Below are 21299 nucleotides of genomic sequence, written 5' to 3' on the forward strand. Positions count from 1 at the left end.
GAAGTCTCTAGCACAATATTTCGATTTATGGTGAATTTATGAAAAAAAACATTTTCCTTACGTCCTCGCGGTAACTCTTCCGAAAAAAGCATAAATTTTTTCGTCCGATTGTCATAATGTTTGCACCATTTTAAATTAGCCATTACATAAAGTTTTATATATGAAAATGTGTGCAATTTCATGTAGAATACAATTAAAAACAACCCATTGTTGTAGCTTTTATCAATTTTGAAATATTTTCATATAAATAACGATAAGTGCCAAAATTTCAACCTTCGGTCAACTTTGACTCGACCGAAATGGTGGAAAAACTAAATTGTGAGCTAAAACTATTACATTCTAGAAATATTCAATCATTTACCTTTATTTTGCAACAAATTTAAGTCTCTAGCACAATATTTCGATTTATAGTGAATTTATGAAATAAACTTTTATCTTGCGTCCGCGCGGTAACTCTTCCGAAAAAAATCATAAATTTTTTTGTCTGATTGTCGTAATGTTTGTACCATTTTAAATTAGCCGTGACATAAAGTTTTATATATGAAAATGTGCGCAATTTCATATAGAATACAACTAAAAACAACTCATGGTTGTAGCTATTATCAGTTTGGAAATATTTTCATATAAATAACGATAAATAGAAAAAATTTGTCTTTCGGTCAACTATAACTTGACCGAAATGGTCGAAGTACACAATTGTAAGCTACAACACTTACAGTGTAGTAATATTCAATGAATTACCTTTATTTTGCAACAAACGGAAAGTCTCTAGCACAATATTTCTATTCATGGTGCATTTTTGAAAACGGCTTTTTTTTACGTCCGCGCATTACGAATTCATGCATCAATTTGTGATAATATTTTCTCTGTGTTGCCTTGATCGTTTTACAATGTGTTATATACGAAAATATTGCAATTTAGTGTACAATACAGTGAAAAAAATTAACTCGTTAAAGCACAATACAGTGAAAAAAATTAACTCGTTAGCTTTAACCGTTTTGCTCACCGCCCGATTTGTATACAATTATATATAAAAAAAATTTCGCGCTATCAGATATTCCAATATTTATATATGATAATGATATTTTTTTCATTTCTGATGGTTGCATACTAAACTTCAGTTAATGACAAAAAAAGGAGCCAAAAATTAACTCTTAATCTTGAAAACGAAGCGTGCTGTGATTTTTTGAAAAAAAAAAAAAATTTTCTGGTTCGGCACTCACTTGCGAACACCGCCGGCATACGGGAGACGATTTTTAAAATACTGCTTTGGAGTTTAAGAGCTAAATGAGTACCTCACAACAGCCAGACACCTGAACCTTCATCACAGGTAAAATACAACTGAATACTCTTAAGGCAACAGTGATTCCTCAAACAATTTATCAGTATTGCAGAAAAGCAGACTAAGTTCATTAAAACAGGTGTGAGGTAATCTTATGTAATTAAATTAATTAATGGACATCACTATCAACAACTTTAAAAGTCTAAGTATTTCCCTGATTTCTACTTCCCTGGTTCTAACTCACCAACTAAATTGAAGGAAAACAGCTCAATTACCACTCTTATGTTTCTACCTAAACATGAATATAATTACTTACGTATACTAGTGAAAAAATAAAACACAAAAATTTTACATACAAAAATTAATTACCAGACTCAAAATTATAAGTGTAATTCACAATATCAGGGAATTTACCGTTAATTGGAAGCAAAACAAAGTTTAATTAATTCTTGAATTAATTAACCCTTAAACGCCGAAGCGGTAAAAAAAAAATTGTCTACCGTGTGCCGGAGGTGTTTCAGAGTGAGCGCAGAAGCGGAAAAAATATTGTTTTAAAAAAATCACAGCGCGCTTAGTTTTCAAGATTAAGAGTTCATTTTTGGCTCCTTTTTTTTTGTCATTGGCTGAAGTTTAGTATGCAACCATCAGAAATGAAAAAAAATTATCATTATCATATATAAATAATGCGATATATGATAGCGCAAAAACGAAATTTCATATATAATTGTATTCAAATCGCGCTGAGCGCAAAACGGTTAAAGGTAACAAGTTACTTTTTTTTCGTTGTAATGTACACTAAATTGCAATCATTTTGGTATATAACACATTGTAAAACGATAAAAGCAACACAGAGAAAATATTATCACAAAATAATGCATGAATTCGTAATGCGTGGACATAAACAAATATTTTTTTCAAAAATTCACCATAAATCTAAATATTGTCCTAGAGACTTCCAATTTCTTTCAAAATGAAGACAAATGATTGAATATTACTATACTGTAAGAGTATTAGCTTACAATTGCAGTTTTCGACCATATCTGACGAGTTAAAGTTGACCGAATGTCAAATTTTTTTTTATATATATTTTTTATATGCAATTATTTCGGAAATAAGAAAAGCTACAACCTTCAAATATTTTTCGTTTTATTCTACATGAAATTGCGCACATTTTCATATATAAAACTCTATGAAATGCCTAATATGAAACGGAGCAAATATTCCGAGAATGGTACGTACGCATTTCGGAGATTTGTGGCGGAGAATCCGCGCGCGGAGGGAAGGAAAGATTTTTTTTTAAATTCACCATAAATCTAAATAATTTGCTAGAGACTTCAAATTTGTTTCAAGATGAAGATAAATGACTGAATATTACTAGACTGTAAGAGTTTTAGCTTACAATTGCGTTTTTCGACCATTTCGGTAGAGTAAAAGTTGACCGAACGTGGTTTTTTTTCTATTTATCGTGATTTATATGCAAATATTTCAAAAATGAGAAAAGCTACAACCTTCAATTATTTTTAGTTGTATTCTACATAAAATTGCGCACATTTTCATATATAAAACTTTATGTAACGGCTAATTTAAAATGGTACAAATTACCACAATCGCACGTATGATTTTTTCGGAAGAGTTACCGTGCGGACGTAAAGAAAATGTTATTTTTTTCATAAATTCACCATAAATCGAAATGCTGTGCTAGAGACTTCCAATTGGTTGCAAAATGAAGGTAAATGCTTGAATATTACTAGAATATAAACGTTTTAGCTTACAATTGCGTTTTTCGACCATTTCGGTAGAGTCAAAAGTTAACTGAAGGTTGAAATTTTGGCAATTATTGTTATTTATATGAAAATATCTCAAAACTGATAAAAGCTACAACCATGGGTTGTTTTTAGTTATATTGTGCATGAAATTGTGCACATTTCCATATATAAAACTTTATATAACAGTTAATTTTAAAATGGTGCAAACATTACCACATTCGCATGTATGATTTTTTTCGGAAGTTACCGCGCGGACGTAAGGAAAAAGTTTTTTCACAAATTCACCATAAATCAAAATATTGTGCTAGAAACTTCCAATTAGTTGCAAAATTAAGGTAAATGATTGAATATTACTAAAATATAAGAGTTTTAGCTTACAATTGCGTTTTTCGACCATTTCGGTAGAGTCAAAGTTGACCGAAGGTTGAAATTTTGGCAATTATCGTTAATTATATGAAAATATCTCAAAACTGATAAAAGCTACAATCATGAGTATTTTATTGTTGTATTCTACATAAAAATACGCACATTTTCACATATAATACTTTATGTAACGGCTAATTTACAATGGTACAAAAATTATGTCAAAGTGACGAAATAATTTCCGAGATGTGTCACAGATACATTTTAGTGTGGCAAGAAAGAAATTCGCGCTTGCGCGCCTGCGTAACGATTGTAAACAAAACAACACCTTGATCCGTGAACTCCCAGCATCCCCCAAGGCGCGTAATTCAAAAGTTTTAGGCTGGTAGGCCTATAAGTATTTTTCCGCGAATTTAAAAAAAAACTTTTGTAAGTCGACTTAAAATACGTCCAGTCGGCACACGAGAGACAAAAAATGTCGACGTAAAATACGTCCAGTCTGCAGTAAAGGGTTAAGTAACATTAAATCAAAATTAATTTCTCTTAAAATTCAAGAAAATTGATTAATTAATCGAAATTCAATAGTTTTAAGTATTAATTAAAATTTGGAAATTAATTCACAAGTGTTAAATGACAATAAAACTTGTAAGGAATTCTAAGTACAGGCAGTCCCCGGGTTACGACGGGGGTTCCGTTCTTGAGACGCGTTGTAACCCGAAAATCGTCGTAAGCCGGAACATCATCAAAAACCATAAGAAAACCTTACTTTTAATGCTTTGGGTGCATTCAAAACTGTGTAAACTGCATTCTTATTGTATTTTTCATCAAAAAACCTTGAAATATTGATTATTTTGCATTTTTGGTGTCATATTTCTTCAGCCAGATGAGCATTTTAGGCGTCGTAACCCTTGAAATAATTTCTGATGAATATAATTGAAAAGCGCCTTAATCTTGGAACGTCGTAAGCCAAATCCGTCATAACCCGGGGACTGCCTGTAAATGCAAATTAATTCACAAGTGTTAGATTCAATTAAATGTGCAAAGATTAATTATTCAAAATAATTAAGTTGATTAAATTGTGAATGCAAATGAAAACACATCACAGAAAAATATGGAAAATACCAAAATTGTAAAAAGCATCAATCACACAGAATATAAAGTAAAAACACACATCAATAGGAAAATGGATAAATGCACAAAAATCACTTCACATGAAACAAACACAAAACATAAAAATTTGCAATGTGTAAAAATTGAAATACTAGTTTCACCCAAACCACTGTAACTATTAGTTGTAACTAATTCTTACAATAACACATTACCTTGTTACCAATTTTCTTTCTGCTGCAGCTAGTTAAAAAAATTTCACCACACAATTCACAATATTTCAAAAAAGAAAAGGCGCTGTTACACACTTCAACAATGTGTGTTTAGATTTCACAATAAGCACTAAATAACTAAGAAATTTGAAATCTTAAAATCTGGGCGTGTTGATTTTGCTACTAATTATATTGTAATCTTCGCTCAGTGTAGCAGCTTTGTCAAGTTTCTTAACCTCTCTCTCTCTCAAATAGGCTCTTATATGTTCAGCAATTCCCCCCAAGATATTGTTCAAGGACAAGTAATTCTTTTAACTCCTCAAAAGTTTTAACTTTAGCAGCTTCTAACCAACGTTTAAAACACCTTCTCACTTTATAAGCCTAATCTAAGAAGGTTTCCTACTCATCTTTTCTTAAATTTCTGAATCTTTCCTTGTAGCACTCTGGGGTCATCTGATCAACTTGTAGCACTGTGTTTAGATACCTTGTAGTCTTTACACTGATCAGCTGTTAAGGCTAGATAAGCACTTCTCCCTTTACCAATTAAGACACTTTGTAGCAAAACTGACCATTTATCTTCTGGCCATCTCATACCTGAAGCCACTTTCTCAAAGTGATCAAAAAACTCATCTGGAGCTTCTTCACTAAACTTAAGGATTAACGTCTGTACTCTTACTACATCAAGTACAGGGTCTTGATTATCTTGATTAGGGTTAGACGGTGTCACAGGTATTGTGGATCTAGCTCTTACCAATTCCATCTCCCTTTCATGTCTTGCAATTTCTCTTTCCTCTTTTATCCTTTCTCTTTCCTCTTCTGTTGCTTTTTCTTCTCTCTCTTCTTTCTCTTTTCTCCTTGTCTTTTCTCTTTTTTTCAGCTTGCATTTTCAGCTTAATCAAATTCTCTCCTACTTCAATGCGTCTAAGCTCTAACTCTGCATCACTTTTGTCTTTCTTTTCTTCTTGCTTATTTATAAGATCAGGACGTGCTACATTCATCAACTCTTGAGCTAATTCTAACTCATCATTATCAGTTATTCTACCAGAGTCTATCAATGATTCCATAGCAATACATCTTATTTGTGCCTTCACCATACTAGCCCTTAAATGCCTAAGGGGTATAATAAAAATTGTCTCCTGTATGCCGAGGGGGTCTCAGAGTGAGCGCCGAAGCGGAAAAAATATTTTTTCAAAAAATCACAGCGCGCTTAGTTTTCAAGATTAAGAGTTCATTTTTTGCTCCTTGTTTTGTCATTGCCTGAAGTTTAGTATGCAACCATCAGAAATGAAAAAAAAAATCATTATAATATATAAATAATGCGATATATGATAGCACGAAAACAAAATTTCATATATAATTGTATTCAAATCGCGCTGTGAGCAAAACGGTTAAAGCTAACGAGTTAATTTTTTTGTTGTATTGTACACTAAATTGCGATCATTTTGGTACATAAGACATTGTAAAACGATCAAAGCAACACAGAGAAAATATTATCACAAAATGATGCATGAATTCGTAAGGTGCGGACGTAAAAAATTGTTTTTTCAAAAATTTACCATAAATCTAAATATTGTTCTAGAGACTTCCAATTTGTTTCAAAATGAAGATAAATGATTGAATATTACCATACTGTAAGAGTTTTAGCTTAGAATTGCAGTTTTTGACCATTTCAGAGGAGTTAAAGTTGACCGAATGTAGAATTTTTTTTATATATTTTTTTATATGCAAATACTTCAAAAATGAGAAAAGCTACAACCTTCAATTATTTTTTGTTGTATTCTACATGAAATTGTGCACATTTTCATATATAAAAACTCTATGAAATGCCTAATATGAAATGGAGCAAATATTCCGAGAATGTGACGTACACATTTCGGAGATTTGCGGCGGAGAATCCTCATTCTCGGAATATTTGTGGCGGAGAATCCGCCCGCAGAGGGAAGGAGTTTTTTTTTTAAATTCACCATAAATCAAAATATTTTGTAAGAGACTTTAAATTTGTTTCAAAATTAAGATAAACGACTGAATATTACTAGACTGTAAGAGTTTTAGCTTACAATTGTGTTTTTCGACCATTTCAGTAGAGTCAAAGTTGACCGAATGTGGTTTTTTTCTATTTATCGTGATTTATATGCAAATATTTCAAAAATGAGAAAAGCTACAACCTTAAATTATTTCTTGTTGTATTCTACATGAAATTGCGCACATTTTCATATATAAAACTTTATGTAACGGCTAATTTAAAATGATGGGAACATTACGACAATGGCATGTATGATTTTTTCGGAAGAGTTACCGTGCGGACGTAAGGAAAATGTTTTTTTTTTCATAAATTCACCATAAATCAAAATATTGTGCTAGAAACTTCCAATTTGTTGCAAAATAAAGGTAAATGATTGAATATTACTAGAATGTAAGAGTTTTAGCTTACAATAGCGTTTTTCGACCGTTTCGGTAGAGTCAAAGTTGACCGAAGGTTGAAATTTTGGCACTTATCGTTATTTATATGAAAATATTTCAAAACTGATACGGAAGAGTTACCACGCGGACGTAAGGAAAAAGTTTTTTTCATAAATTCACCATAAATTGAAATATTGTGCTAGAGACTTCCAATTTGTTTCAAAATGAAGGTAAATGATTGAATATTACTAGAATGTAAGAGTTTTAGCTTACAATTGCGTTTTTCTACCATTTCGGTAGAGTCAAAGTTGACCGAAGGTTGAAATTTTGGCACTTATCGTTATTTATATGAAAATATTTCAAAACTGATAAAAGCTACAATCATGAGTATTTTTTGTTGTATTCTTCCTAAAATTGTGCACATTTTCATATATAATACTCCATGTAACGGCTAATTTAAAATGGTGCAAAAATTATGTCAAAGTGACAAAATAATTTCTGATGTGTCACTGATACTTTTTAGTGCGATAAGAAAGAAATTTGCGCTTGTGCGCCTAAGTAATGATTGTAAACAAAACAACACCTTGATCCGTGAACTCCCACCATCCCCCAAGGCGCGCGATTCAAAAGTTTTCGGCTGGTAGGCCTATAAGTATTTTTCCGCAAATTTAAAAAAAAAACTTTTATATGTCGACGTAAAATACGTCCAATCGGCACCCGACAGACAATTTATCTCGACGTAAAATACGTCCAATAGGCGTTTAAGGGCTAGTAGGCACATAATCACCACATGTCACTGCTAAAGCGCTCCACTGTGCCTTAGTCAGAGTGGTTTTAGATAACACTTGGATGGAAGGGACTGCTAAAAATTCCTGAACCTTGAACTTAGCAATTTTCTCTGAGTTATCAACTAACAATTCAATACAATAAGTGCAAAACAAAAATTATTTGGTCACTCTCCTAACAAAATATATCCTTAACACCATAGTATAGACTAGAGTGATAATGTAATCTGTTTTCCCAGGTCTCTGGGCACCATTAATACTTGTGACGAAGTGCCAAGTATCTGGTTACTACACTTACCAATCATTAATTGTTACCTCACAACAACCAGACACCTGAACCTTCATCACAGGTAAAATATGACTGAATACTCTAAAGGCAACAGTGATCCCTTAAATAACTTACCAGTATTGTAGAAAGTCAGACTAAGTTCATCAAAACAGGTGTGAGATAATCTTATATGTAATTAAATTAATTAAAGGGCATAACTCCATCAACAACTTTAAAAGTCTAAGTATTTCCCTGATTTCAGAAGTCTAAGTACTTCCCTGATTCTAACTCACTTCAATTAGATTGAAGGAAAACAGCTCAATTGCCACTCTATGTTTCTACCTCTACAAAAAATATACCTCTACATACGAAAGTCCCTATGTATGAAAAATCCAGGTTACGAAAGCAAAGACAAAGATTTTTTTGCTTCTGTATATGAAAATAATTCAGGTTGCGAAAGGGTAAAGTCCAAGATTCGCCTGGGCCGCCGAGAACAATTTCAAAACTCGCGCGCCGCCATCTCAGTAGATTCGCCACCATCCTCCCACTCTCCCATTGGTTCCTGATGCTAGTCACCGCTGTAAGATCCTGCTCTCCTATTGGTCAGTATCTGTCCCATCATGCCTTTATATAAAGGCGTTCCTTGACCATTTTTTGCGGCGGTGCTATTGTAATACGTTTGTTAACATAAATTTCTTGGTGATTTCGCTTTCATTGTACTGTAAGTTACTTTATTGTGTTGTGTGTGAACTTAATTACTTACGTTATTAGTCATGGGTCCCAAGAATGTTGCTGAAGTTCACGGAAAGAAGAGGGTTGTGTTGCCACTTTCGGACATCGCCTCACTTGAAAGGTAAGGTTCCTTATTTTACTATGTATGTACATACATGTAAGTACAGTATTTCTTGTACCCTGTACACTAATACACTTTTTTTACAGGTACAGTCGTGGTTATGTTAGGTAATGAATGGTCCAAATTTTGTATTTCATTGTTTATTAGTAAATTTAGCTTTATTATAAAATGTACTGTGGTGTTTTTGTAGGGCTTGGAACGAATTAGGCAATTTACATGTAAAACGTAGTTCTAGATACGAAAAAATCAGGTTACGAAGGCCGCTTCGGAACTGATTAATTTCGTAACCTGAAGCACTACTGTACTTATACTGTGAAAAAGAAAACATAAAAATTTTAAATACAAAAATTTATTATCAAACTCAGCATTTATAAGTGAAATTCACAATATTAGGGAAATTTACTGTTACTTGTAAACAAAGCAAATTATGGTGATTTGAGGCATCATGTATTTTTGTTTGCATTAAGCATGAAAATATTGTAAGCAAAGGAAATTAACCTTTAGGTTTTTACAGCATATCATCATTTAGATGAAGCACAAGAGGAATCTCAGTGTGTGGAAGAGAAGTCCATTAGAGAAGTAGAGGAGATGCTGGGCCCTGAAAGATGTCATTTAGTGAATGAGGTTCTTCAGCTTGTTATTGCCGAATCTGTATACCACAATTAGTAGCATGTAGCAGTGACAAGAGTGCTTTTACATCACTCCTTATTACACAGTAAATGGTGGATGTTTACTCAGGTCAGTTTTTTCTTTGTATGTTTGACTTTACAGTGGAATTACAGTGGAATCTTGAATGGAAAACAAGATTAAACTATAATCTTGATGCTATTAGTATTATGAACAGCTCTAAAAGTAATGTAAATCCAGAGCTGTGTTTCATCCTTGGCTTTAAAAGGCATACAGTCTTTTAGAGGTAAATATATTTAGAGTAGTAAGAGTTTGCTGAATTATTTGAATAGATATACTTCTGGTACTACACTCATTCTGTATGCATTTGAAAGAGAATTTGATATGCAAAGCATTTTACTGTCTGTAGTCATCTTTTTACAGTTAAAAAGCAAGTAGTTATCTTAAATTCATCTTTTCACATTATTTGTGTATCTTATTTTAAAATCTCTCATATCTGATCTAAGTATTGTGCAGTATTTTTTATTTCAGTGAAAAGAACTTTATGGCTTATTAGAACCTATAGAATTGTATATCCTTGCTTCATGACAGACCTTTGACTTGTGCCCATTTCAATTGTCTTAAAATCTTCTAAGATAGAAAAAGGATGTTGTACATAGTTCTTTGCTAGGTGAGAACTGTGCATGCACTGTCAGGTCCATTGGTTGTCACCTGTCAATCTTGTGATTTTTCGTTTTTTGTTATTGCAAAGTTTTTTCTTTGTATCCATTTATTATATATTTTTATTATTGATTATTTTGAATTAAGTTAATGTTCTTTAATTTAAAGCAATTAATCTAGTATTGGAAGATTGCCGGCACAGTTATTTATGATTAGTATTTTTAGCTTATTTATTCTGGTGCGTGATATTTTGTAGGCATATGTGCCTTTAGAGTGAATAGGATAATTAACTTCCTTTTGTTGATAGCACTGTTTGGTTTCTGCTTTGTGTATTTTTGTTCTTAACACTTAGTTGTTATGTTGTACTCAGTTGATAAACTGGAAGTTGATTTAAACTCCTCCCTTAACATGAACGATAACAGTAATTCACAAAGGAAGACACCCAGGTACTTGACTTGCCATTGGCAAGGGGACCTTGATTTGGGTTTTGAGTGCAGAGCAATTCAAATACGTAGATTTTAGTGCTGCTTTTGATTAGTATATCACAAGGCACTTATAAACTTCAGAATCTTGGAGTGGGTGGATATTGTTTTAGGATTACTTCAAGATTTCCTTACAGGTAGGCAGCAGTGAGTTGCTGTGGACAAGATGTTTAGTGAACTAAAACCTATTTTGTCTGGAGTTCCACAGGCTAGTGTTCTTGGTCCACTGCTATTTTTAATGCATACACATGAAATGGTTGTTGGCCTGGAAAACAGTATTGGACAGTATGCCAAGGATCCAACATGTATGAGGTGGATGTAGCAAAGGCTGCACTTATGAGAAAAGAAGCTGCCCTCATTCTGATCAGGACATGGACCAGATCAGAGACTGTTGTAGTTAGTGGGGTAAGAGGCTGAACTCCAGTAAAAAAAAAAACCATTGTTTAGCAGATCTTGTACAGGTCCCCCCGCCACCCATCCTCCCCTTAATGTGGATGGAACTGTGCTGAATGAGTCTGAAGCTTTAACTATTCTAGGTGTAATTTTTGACTTGCATATAACTATTGAGAAACATCTAATGAAAGTTTCAGCAAATGCTACATGAAAGTTAGGTATTGTTTGTGAGGCCTCATATATTTAGAACAGTGATAAAGTCAGTGCAACCAGTTTTAGATAGTTTGTGCTTCCTTTATTAGAATACTGTTCTTCAGTGTGGCTCTTTCTGTTTCCTCTTCATAGTAGTAGTTATGACTTGGACCATCAACGGATGGTCTTGTTTGTCACTTTTTCATCCGTTATCTTTCTACAGAGATCTTTCACATTCACAATTGATCCCTGATCCCATTTATCTGCTGAGAGCAACCAGATTCGCTAAACAGCAGCACCAATATGCAATAAATGTGCCTCACTGTTGAACTTCTCAGTTCCAGAGGTCTCTCACTGTTGGACTGTGGAACAGCTTCTTACAGGATGTTGCGTAATTGGAACTTCTGAAGTTCAAGCAAAGATACAGTGCAGTACTACCCTAGTAGTATTTTCCTTGCACTTTAATACATTTTTATCTAGTATTTATTTATTAATCTACTTTTCTTTCTTAACCCTCTTGTGCACAGGCCGAAAATATAAGGGTGTAAGGTACACAACTTTTCCTCTGGGTTGAAAAGAACATGCGCATGGAAAAGTTTTTTTGGTAACATTCGGTACATCTGAACTATTATAACTCATATATGCTTCTGGTTAGTGTTATATTGTTGGCCAATGATCGAATTATTTCCTAAAGCAATTAGAACATCTTTACAAGGCTTAGAAATAAAAACGATGTGATGAATGTGAAATTTTTAAGAAAAATCATAGATATTTTTTGGAAATAATCATGAAAAATATAATTATTAGGTTTGGGGAGTTTGTAGTTTACCTAAATCATGTAGAAATGTTTGATTTTTCACATGGAAGCAATAATATTGCAATATACCACCTGAACACCTGAATTAGCCCTGGTCACCTGACCAGCCCGAACAACACCCCACAAAAATTACCAACACTTAGTTAAAATTTTAACTGCCAGCGCTACCAACGCTGCAGGTAATTATTGTTATTGAGTCACCTGTCCATGGTTGGCGACGCTGGCCTGTCAAGACGTTTCTTGCAGTGTGAGAACCTTTGGTCATAGGCCGACCCCTACCACATTGGATAAGATTGTTGACGCCCTTTGCTTGTTTTAGGTTTCACCTTGGCTTTTCTCAGCTTGTTTGATGATAATGGACTCCTGAGTTACTTTGGAGTCCAGAGGTCTACAAGATTACTATAGGAAGGCTGCTCTTTTGCTGCCAGTTCAGGAATAATTTCAAACATTTGTAATTGAGGAAAACTGCAGTTCAACTGTACTGTCGCAGAGTTCCCTTTAGAATAAAATAGAAACATTTACCTTATAGAAATTTTGTCCTCTTTGTGCCTTGCACTTATCAGCAAGATTAACCAGACAAGAAAAAATGGATTTGACTGCACCTGCACTATACTTTTCCTACAACTCCCTATCATCATAGATAAAATGGGAACTATGGGAAATGGGTTTACAGCTTATTGAAAAAATAAGTAATTTCAACAAAAATTAAATTATTTTCATACAATCAACTTACCTGTCAGATATATACATAGCTAAGACTCCGTCGTCCCCGACAGAAATTCAAATTTCACGCCACTCGCTACAGGTAGGTCAGGTGATCTACCGGCCTGCCCTGGGCGGCAGGACTAGGAACCATTCCCGTTTTCTATCATATTTTCTCTGTCGCCGGTGGTATCAACATTGTTGTTACTTCCTCCTGACTTAGATTCTTATTTCAACCTTTTGATCATCGTTTCTCGGCTTTTTGGTGACGTATCTGGATCGTGGTTTTTGGCATTCGCCACTGTGGACTGAATTTGGACTTGCTTTTTGGATTTTTCTCAGTATGTCTGACTCAAATGTGAGTGTGAGAATGTGTGATGTAGGCTGCAAGGTGAGGATACCGAAGGCTTCGGTTGATCCTCACACTGTATGTCGTAAATGTAGGGGGTTTGAATGTTCTTCTACTAATACCTGTCATGAATGTGAGGGGTTGAATGCAGAAGAATGGAAGACTCTAACTTCTTATTTGAGGAAGTTAGAGAGGGATAGAGTTAGACGTTTGAAGAGTGTGAGTACAAGGCCTATTGAGCCTTTTATTGACCCTATCTCTAACCTTAATGATTATGATTCTCCCTCTGTGTCGAATCATTCACAAGCTTTACTTTCAGAATCGGCCTCTGAAATCGCCGATCTGAAGGCTACTATCTCTAAGATGAAGTCCAAAATGGCGGTCTTACAAGGTAAGGATAGTGAAAGTGAAGTGTTTAGTGAAGTGAGTGCTCCCAGTGTTGTGGAGGGGGCGTTTGATCGTCTCTGCGACGCTCCCAGGCCTAGACCGCTTCATAGCTCCCATGCCCAGAGAAGGAAAATCGAAAGCCTTAAGGAGGTCGTGGGGAATCCCCAAGGGTCAGACGTCCCTTCAGCAGGCTCTGTTTCGCTTCAGGCTGCTCAGGACCGCTTTAGAAAAAGCATCCTGCAAGAGTGTTTCTCTTCCTCTCCCTCTCCTTCACCTAAACGAGGGTGGAAGGATTCGGACCTTTCCAGGCCACTGAAAAGGCATTGTAGAGAACCTGATTTGAATTCAAGCCCAGAGCGCTTCTCAGATCAAGCTCCCTCTTCAATCAAAAAGGCGAAGGTTGCATCAACATCTCCCTACATGGACGTAGCGGATCGCTCGCCTGCGAATTCTCCTTCTCCTCCCATTGAAGAAGACGTGGGAGAAGCTTCAAGGAAAATTCTTCTTGCTGTCCAAGAACAGCTAGCCTCATTGGTGGGAGTTTTGGCTAGAGATCCTCCTCGTAAGAAGGACGTTTCTCTTCCGATCAAGAAGTCTCGTCCTCTCTCTCCTGCCAAACGCGAGGCGTCTTTCAGACATGAAGCTTCGTCTTCCAAACATGTTGAAGAAGTTTTTCTGTCTAGATCGAGATTGAGAGAGGCATATACCAGACACGAAGTGCAAGACGTGACGCCAGCTAGACGTGAGGCGTCTTCCAGGCGCGAGGCGTCATACAGAGGCATGGAATCAGCCAGATGCGAGACTCCAGCCAGGACTCATTCCGGACGTGAAGCGTCATCTAAGCACGAGGCGCCAGCCAAGTTTTTGGCGCCAGCCAGGACGCCAGTTGAGTGCGAGACGTCTTCCAGGCGCGAGGCGTCATCCAGACGTGAGGAGTCAGCCAAGCGCGAGGCGTCAGCCAAGCGCGAGGCGTCATCCTTTTATGAGGAGACGCCAGCCAAGCGGGAAGCTTCTCACAAAGCTCAAACTTTGAAGAGGAGAGATTATCACTCCCTTAGTCCCTCTCCTATCAGGAGTTTGTCTCCCCCAGAGGAAAGACGTCCTGAATTTTCGACGGAGTCTCCTCTAGACCCCGAGTTGGAGGAGAACTCAGAAGACAAAGAATCGTGGAAGAGAAGGACTGTCAAGCTACAAAGTCTTGACAGCCCTGCTTCTTGAAGAATATGGAGATGCTTTAACCCCTGCCGCTCCTCCTTCTCCGTGCTCTCTGTTTTCGAGCGCAAAGGCGAAGAAGTCTTCGTCTTTTCTGAGAATGACACCCACCATTTCTATGAAGAGGGCTCTTCAGTCTTTGAATTCGTGGATGGATTCGAAGAAGGAGCTGGTCAGGACGGTCTTCTGCATGGTCTCGCTGGAAAACGGGGCATTTGGTATCAGACGGGAAAGAATATGGGCCTTTCTCTTCCGTCTTCGGCTGAAGCGGACTTTTCGACGTTAGTCGATGCGTCGAGAAGACAAGGATTGAACTCTGCCCGTGTGACTTGGGGCATTTCAGAACTGGATCATCTCCTCAAGGGACTCTTCCATGTATTGGAAGTTTTCAACTTCTTAGATTGGTCCCTTGGGTGATGTCCAAGAAGGCCCATGATTCAGAAGGACTCGACCCAGAAGTTCTCCTTTGTATACTGTCGTGTATCGACAAGGCGGTACAAGATGGCTCTTTAGAAATCTCCTCTTTATTTGGAGCGGGACTTCTTAAGAAGAGGACAGTCTTCAGTGCTTTTTTGACTAAAGCGGTCTCCCACTCTCAAAGAGCAGCACTGTTGTACTCTCCCTTATAGAACTTTTTGTTTCCTTTTCAGTTAGTGAAAGACATTTCCCGATCATTAACTGAGAAGGCGACTCAAGACCTTCTTACCCAGTCATCAAGGAAGAAGAGACCTGCGACTGCGGTGGAAAAGAAAGGACCGAGTACGTCGGTTCAGCCCTTTCGAGGAGGCCCTACCTCCAGAGCACCCTCAAGAAGGAAGGCTCCTGAGAAGAGAGGTAGGTCTGCCTTCCGTCCCTTTAAAAAGGGTAAATGATGCTTCTCTCCTCCAAACACCAGTAGGTGCCAGGCTCTTAGAATTTGCGGAAGCCTGGGCACGTATAGGCACGGACGCCTCATCTTTGTCCATGATAAGGAAAGGATACCTTATTCCTTTCCACGACAGTCCTCCCCTAACGTCAACTCTGCGGGAACTGTCAGCCAAATACAGGGATCCTGTACTGAGGGATACTCTTCGACTAATGGTGGATCAGATGTGGGACAAGAGAGCGATAGAACTAGTACTGGATCAAAACTCCCCGGGGTTTTACAATCGCCTTTTTCTGGTTGCAAAAGCCTCGGGGGGCTGAAGACCAGTACTGGACGTCAGCGCTCTGAACAAATTTGTTCAGAAGGAGAAGTTCTCCATGGAGACTTCGGCCTCAGTCCTTTCAGCTTTACACCAAGGAGATTAAATGGTGTCTCTGGATCTCCAGGACGCCTATTTCCACATACCGATTCACCCTTCGTCGAAGAAGTACCTCCGTTTTATGGCGGAGGGAAGGATCTTTCAGTTCAGGGCCTTGTGTTTCGGCCTGTCCACAGCTCCTCAGGTCTTCACAAGCCTGATGAAGAATGTGGCAAGGTTTCTTCACCTAAAAGGGGTGAATATCTCTCTGTATCTGGACGACTGGCTCATCAGGGCCAGATCAGAGAGACAGTGTTTGGAGGACCTTATTCTGACCATGAACTTGATCAAGTCGTTGGGATTACTCGTGAACCTCGAGAAGTCGCAGCTGACCCCCAGACAGAACTTAGTCTATCTGGGGATTCAGATGGATTCTCGGGGTTTTCGAGTATTTCCTTCGCAAGAGAAACTCGCGAGAGGCTTGGAGAAAGTCTCTCTCTTCTTAAGGAAAGAACAGACGTCGGCGAGGGAATGGTTAAGCCTTCTGGGAACCCTTTCCTCGCTCGAACAGTTCTTTCCTCTAGGAAGACTGCATATTCGTCCACTTCAATTCTTTCTCAAGAGGTCTTGGAGTTGGAAGACAGGAAATCTAGCAGACGCCTTTCCCATTCCAGTGGAGATGAAGCCGCACTTGGAATGGTGGTTGCCCCCATTGAAGGAGAACAAGGGAATCTCCCTGAAGGTTCAGAACCCAAACCTAGTGTTATAGTCCGACGCGTCGGAGAAAGGTTGGGGAGCAACTTTAGGCCCGAGAGAGGTGTCAGGCATCTGGGAAGCAGCGCAGGTGTCCTGGCACATAAACTGCAAGGAGCTCTTTGCCGTACATCTGGCTCTAAAGAGACTAGAAACTTTGGTATCGAACCAAGTTGTTCAAGTAAATATGGACAATACCACAGCGTTGGCCTACATTCGGAAACAAGGAGGGACCCACTCCTTGTTCCTTTACGAACTGGCAAGAGACCTACTGCTTTGGACTTCCCAGAGGAATATCTCCTTGCTTACGAGATTTATTCAGGGAGTAAGAAACGTAAGGGTGGACAGGCTCAGCAGGAGGAACCAGGTCCTTCACACAGAGTGGACCCTACACTCAGAAGTGTGTCAGAGTCTCTGGTCTCTTTGGGGGACTCCCCATGTGGATCTCTTCGCCACATAACTTTCCAAAAGACTGGATGTATTTTGTTCGGTGGTAGAAGATCCCAGAGCTCTGATGGTAGACGCCTTCCTACTAGACTGGTCTCACGTAGATGTCTACGCTTTTCCTCCGTTCAAGATCCTGGGACTAGTTCTGAAGAAATTTATGGCTTCAGAAGGAACACGGATGACCCTGATAGCCCCCTTTTGGCCAGCACAAGACTGGTTCACAGAGGTGGTGGAGTGGACAGTAGATTTTCCCAGATCCCTCCCAAGAAGGACGGATCGTCTCAAACAACCACACTTCCAGAGGTATCATCAAAACCTCCCCGCTCTCGCTCTGACTGCCTTTCGACTATCGAAAGACTTGTCAGAGCGAGAGGGTTTTCTCGCAAAGTTGCAAGCGCGATTGCAAGAGCCCGCAGAGCTTCCACTAGACGTGTATATCAGTCTAAGTGGGAAGTTTTTAGAAGGTGGTGTAAGTCTAAGAAGTTGTCCTCCTCCACTACCTCTGTGACGGAAATCACTGATTTCTTATTATTCTTGAGGGAAGATTCGCATCTATCGGTACCCACAATAAAGGGTTACAGAAGTATGCTTTCTGCAGTCTTCAGGAATAGAGGACTAGATCTAACAGAGAATAAGGATCTCCACGATCTCATAAGATCCTTTGAGACTACGAAGTCGTCGGGGCCAGCTCCTCCTAGCTGGAACCTTGATGTAGTTTTAAAATTCCTTTCCTCTGATAAGTTCGAACCTCCTCATCTGGCATCTTTTCGAGACCTGACTAGAAAATGTTATTCCTATTAGCTTTAGCCACAGCAAAAAGAGTTAGTGAACTGCATGCTCTAGAGGATAAAGTAGGATTTAAGGGGGACTCGGCCATTTGCTCGTTTAAAGCTTTATTTCTGGCTAAAAACGAGAATCCCTCGAATCCCTGGCCTAGGACCTTCGAGGTTAAAGGTTTATCGAGTCTCGTCGGGGGAGAGGCAGAAAGATCTCTTTGTCCTGTAAGAGCTCTGAAATTCTATCTTCAGAGAAAACAACAGATGGGGGGCTCGACACAAGGTCTTTGGTGCGCGGTAAAATACCCCACAAGACTGATGTCCAAGAATGCTCTAGCGTTCTTTGTTAGAAGCGTCATTACAGATGCGCATAAGATCTGTCCTGACGACGCTTTTCGACTTCTAAAGGTGAAAGCTCATGAAGTAAGAGCAGTAGCGACATCTCTCTCGTTTCATAAAAATATGTCGCTAAAGAACATCTTGGAAGCGACATTTTGTAGATGCAACTCAGTATTTGCATCTCACTACTTAAGAGATGTTCGTGTGACCTATGAGAATTGTTTTTCTATAGGTCCTTTCGTGTCAGCGGATACGATACTGGGTACAGGAGCTAACACCAATCCTTAATTTATACATACAGTCTATTAGATATGTTCTAGACTTTCTGCTGACAAAGTGCAGACGTCACACTGGCGGCCAGTCACTATTGTTCAGTAAGGAACTTTTGTGATATCTTAATAGATTAGTATAAATTTTTTTTTTTTTAAATTGTGTGTGTGCGTGTAATGTGTTTTTGAGTTATGGTTGTTGTGAAGAGTTTGGGGATAACTCGGAACAATTTTTAATACTAACACGGTGGTTAGGATCAGGTGGTCGGGATTGGTTGTGTGCTCCTTCATAAGGTGTATTGTCATATAAGTGGATCAGCACCCATTGACAAAGTCCTTTCAGGCTCTGCCGAGTAAGCGGATAAGACCCCATCGGCAGACCCACAAGAACTCTTGGCCATAGATCATATATCTCGCTAAAGTTTCTCGAGGTGATGCAGACTCCTGGGCAGCACCCACGAAGTCTACCACCTATCAGGTAGGAACCAAGGTTTATTTATACCTACAACATATGTTGTTTACCTGTCTATTCCATAAGTAGCTGTCTCTTACCCTCCACCAAAGGGTGCCAATCAGCTATGTATATATCTGACAGGTAAGTTGATTGTATGAAAATGATATTGTTATGATACAATAAAGTTTCATACATACTTACCTGGCAGATATATACGATTAATGGCCCACCCAGCCTCCCCGCAGGAGACAGGCGGAAGAGAGAAAATATGATAGAAAACGGGAATGGTTCCTAGTCCTGCCGCCCAGGGCAGGCCGGTAGATCACCTGACCTACCTGTAGCGAGTGGTGTGAAATTTGAATTTCTGTCGGGGACGACGGAGTCTTAGCTATGTATATATCTGCCAGGTAAGTATGTATGAAACTTTATTGTATCATAACTATCATTTTTATAAATTCTGATTAAATCCATATAAAAGTATGATTGACAGTTAATTCCATAGCTACCAATTAAAGAAACAGATTCTAGGCATTAGTTGTCTTTAAATTTCCCTTCAGTTTATGTATTAAGACTTATTATGTAATGTGAAATGTTATAATGAGACATAACTGATAAAAGTAAACCATAGGAGGATAATGCAAAATATTCACTTACCAGTACTGTATATTTTGTTGTTCGTTGTTAAAATTGTAATTAAATTCAGTCAGTGATTTAGTAGCACTGAAATGATAAGTTGTTGAGAGACTTTAGGTTGTGAATTCTTTCAAAAGAAACCCTTTGAAATTTTGAGGCATTTTGCATGTATTTTCATTTGGTTGTATACACTCATTTCTTTAAGACTAAGTTCTTTCTACTACTTGGTTAGTTAGTGAATTGCTCAATAAGTGAGCATTCCCCCTTCCCCCCTCCTCTCCTTTGCTTCCAGAGGATAACTCAGACAGTGACAATGAAGTTATGAATACTTAAATTCACAAACAATAAAATTGTTGGTTATTTAAGAGAGAGAGAGAGAGAGAGAGAGAGAGAGAGAGAGAGAGAGAGAGAGAGAGAGAGAGAGAGAGAGAGAGAGAGAGAGAGAGAGAGAGAGAGAGAGAGAGAGATATTACAACACCCAAGTTATTGATGCTGAAAGAAAGTGTATACACACAGGCTAGCCAGTTAGCTAGGCTTACACATCAACTTTTTAAGACAAAAAGACAATTGTTGTTTTTATAACTTTATATGATTAAATTTACTGAAAATCATATTCTGACACTAACTTTTAAGTGATTTCTTAAGATTAATCTATATTGCTTTTGTTTTGTTTGTAAATTCCAGGACTAATAAATACATTGTCATCATCTTGAGTTATCCACCAGAATAGGTGTGGCAGGGCATGAGATCAGCTGTATTTCCACACACCCTCACAGGAATGGTTGTAAAACTGCCTGAGTGGCAGTTTCTGTTTGAAAGTTTAAAAAAAGAAAAAGAAGAAAGGCTGTCCGTAGAAGTTACAAAAGAAATATTGTTATTGGTATGGCACATGAAATTTTAAGAAATTCTATATGTACAGTTGCTTACTTTAGCATAAGCAATGTATAACATAAGTTGAAACCTTTTATAAATGTATAACGCAATGTTTACTGATAAACAAAATTAAGTTGATTTCATTTGGTTAAGGGATATTAATTATGAAAACTTAGAATAAAACAACCACACACAATGTGAGGGATAAAGAAGAGGTAAACAGACATACTTTATTCATAACAGTTTCTTACAGAACTTGTGGTTTTCATGTATAGTTCTTGTATTGCGTGCAGTACCCACTGGCTGGAGAGGTGGTTGCAAGTCCAAGCGATTGTTGAATAGGCATGTTGTTAAGTGAAGTGTTTCTCTATATGATATATGATAGTTGGTATGTGCAATATCTTAGGATCTTTATTTTGAAACATTTGCCCCACAGTAGATTTAAATTTTAGTACCACATTATATGGATTTTTTTGTTTAAAAGTGATCTGTCATGTAATATACACTGGCACTTGAACTTAACAGACCTCAACTTATTAGATTTTGTTATGTTTTGGACGTGTCATCAAGCTCTGGAAAAATCCATATATGGGATTAATGCATTTTTGGTTTATCAAGAAATGAAATTCTAATTATTTTTGCTTGTGTGTTCAGAATTTTAAGTGCAGATAATTT

At 37.6% G+C, this 21299-nt stretch overlaps 1 protein-coding gene across 2 annotated transcripts in view; it reads left to right on the plus strand.

Moving 5' to 3' along the window:
* The window catches only part of LOC135196910 (uncharacterized), a 174059-nt gene that overhangs the window by 146091 nt on the left and 6669 nt on the right, over nucleotides 1-21299 (plus strand). For both annotated transcript variants that reach the window (XM_064223726.1, XM_064223725.1), the window contains one exon: nucleotides 9551-9774. In XM_064223726.1, coding sequence (XP_064079796.1) covers nucleotides 9551-9702 — 152 coding nt within the window. In that variant the 3' untranslated portion in view covers nucleotides 9703-9774. The remainder of the gene's footprint in view (nucleotides 1-9550; nucleotides 9775-21299) is intronic.

The sequence above is a fragment of the Macrobrachium nipponense genome, chromosome 18 (genome assembly GCF_015104395.2).
Source record: "Macrobrachium nipponense isolate FS-2020 chromosome 18, ASM1510439v2, whole genome shotgun sequence".
NCBI lineage: Eukaryota > Metazoa > Arthropoda > Malacostraca > Decapoda > Palaemonidae > Macrobrachium > Macrobrachium nipponense.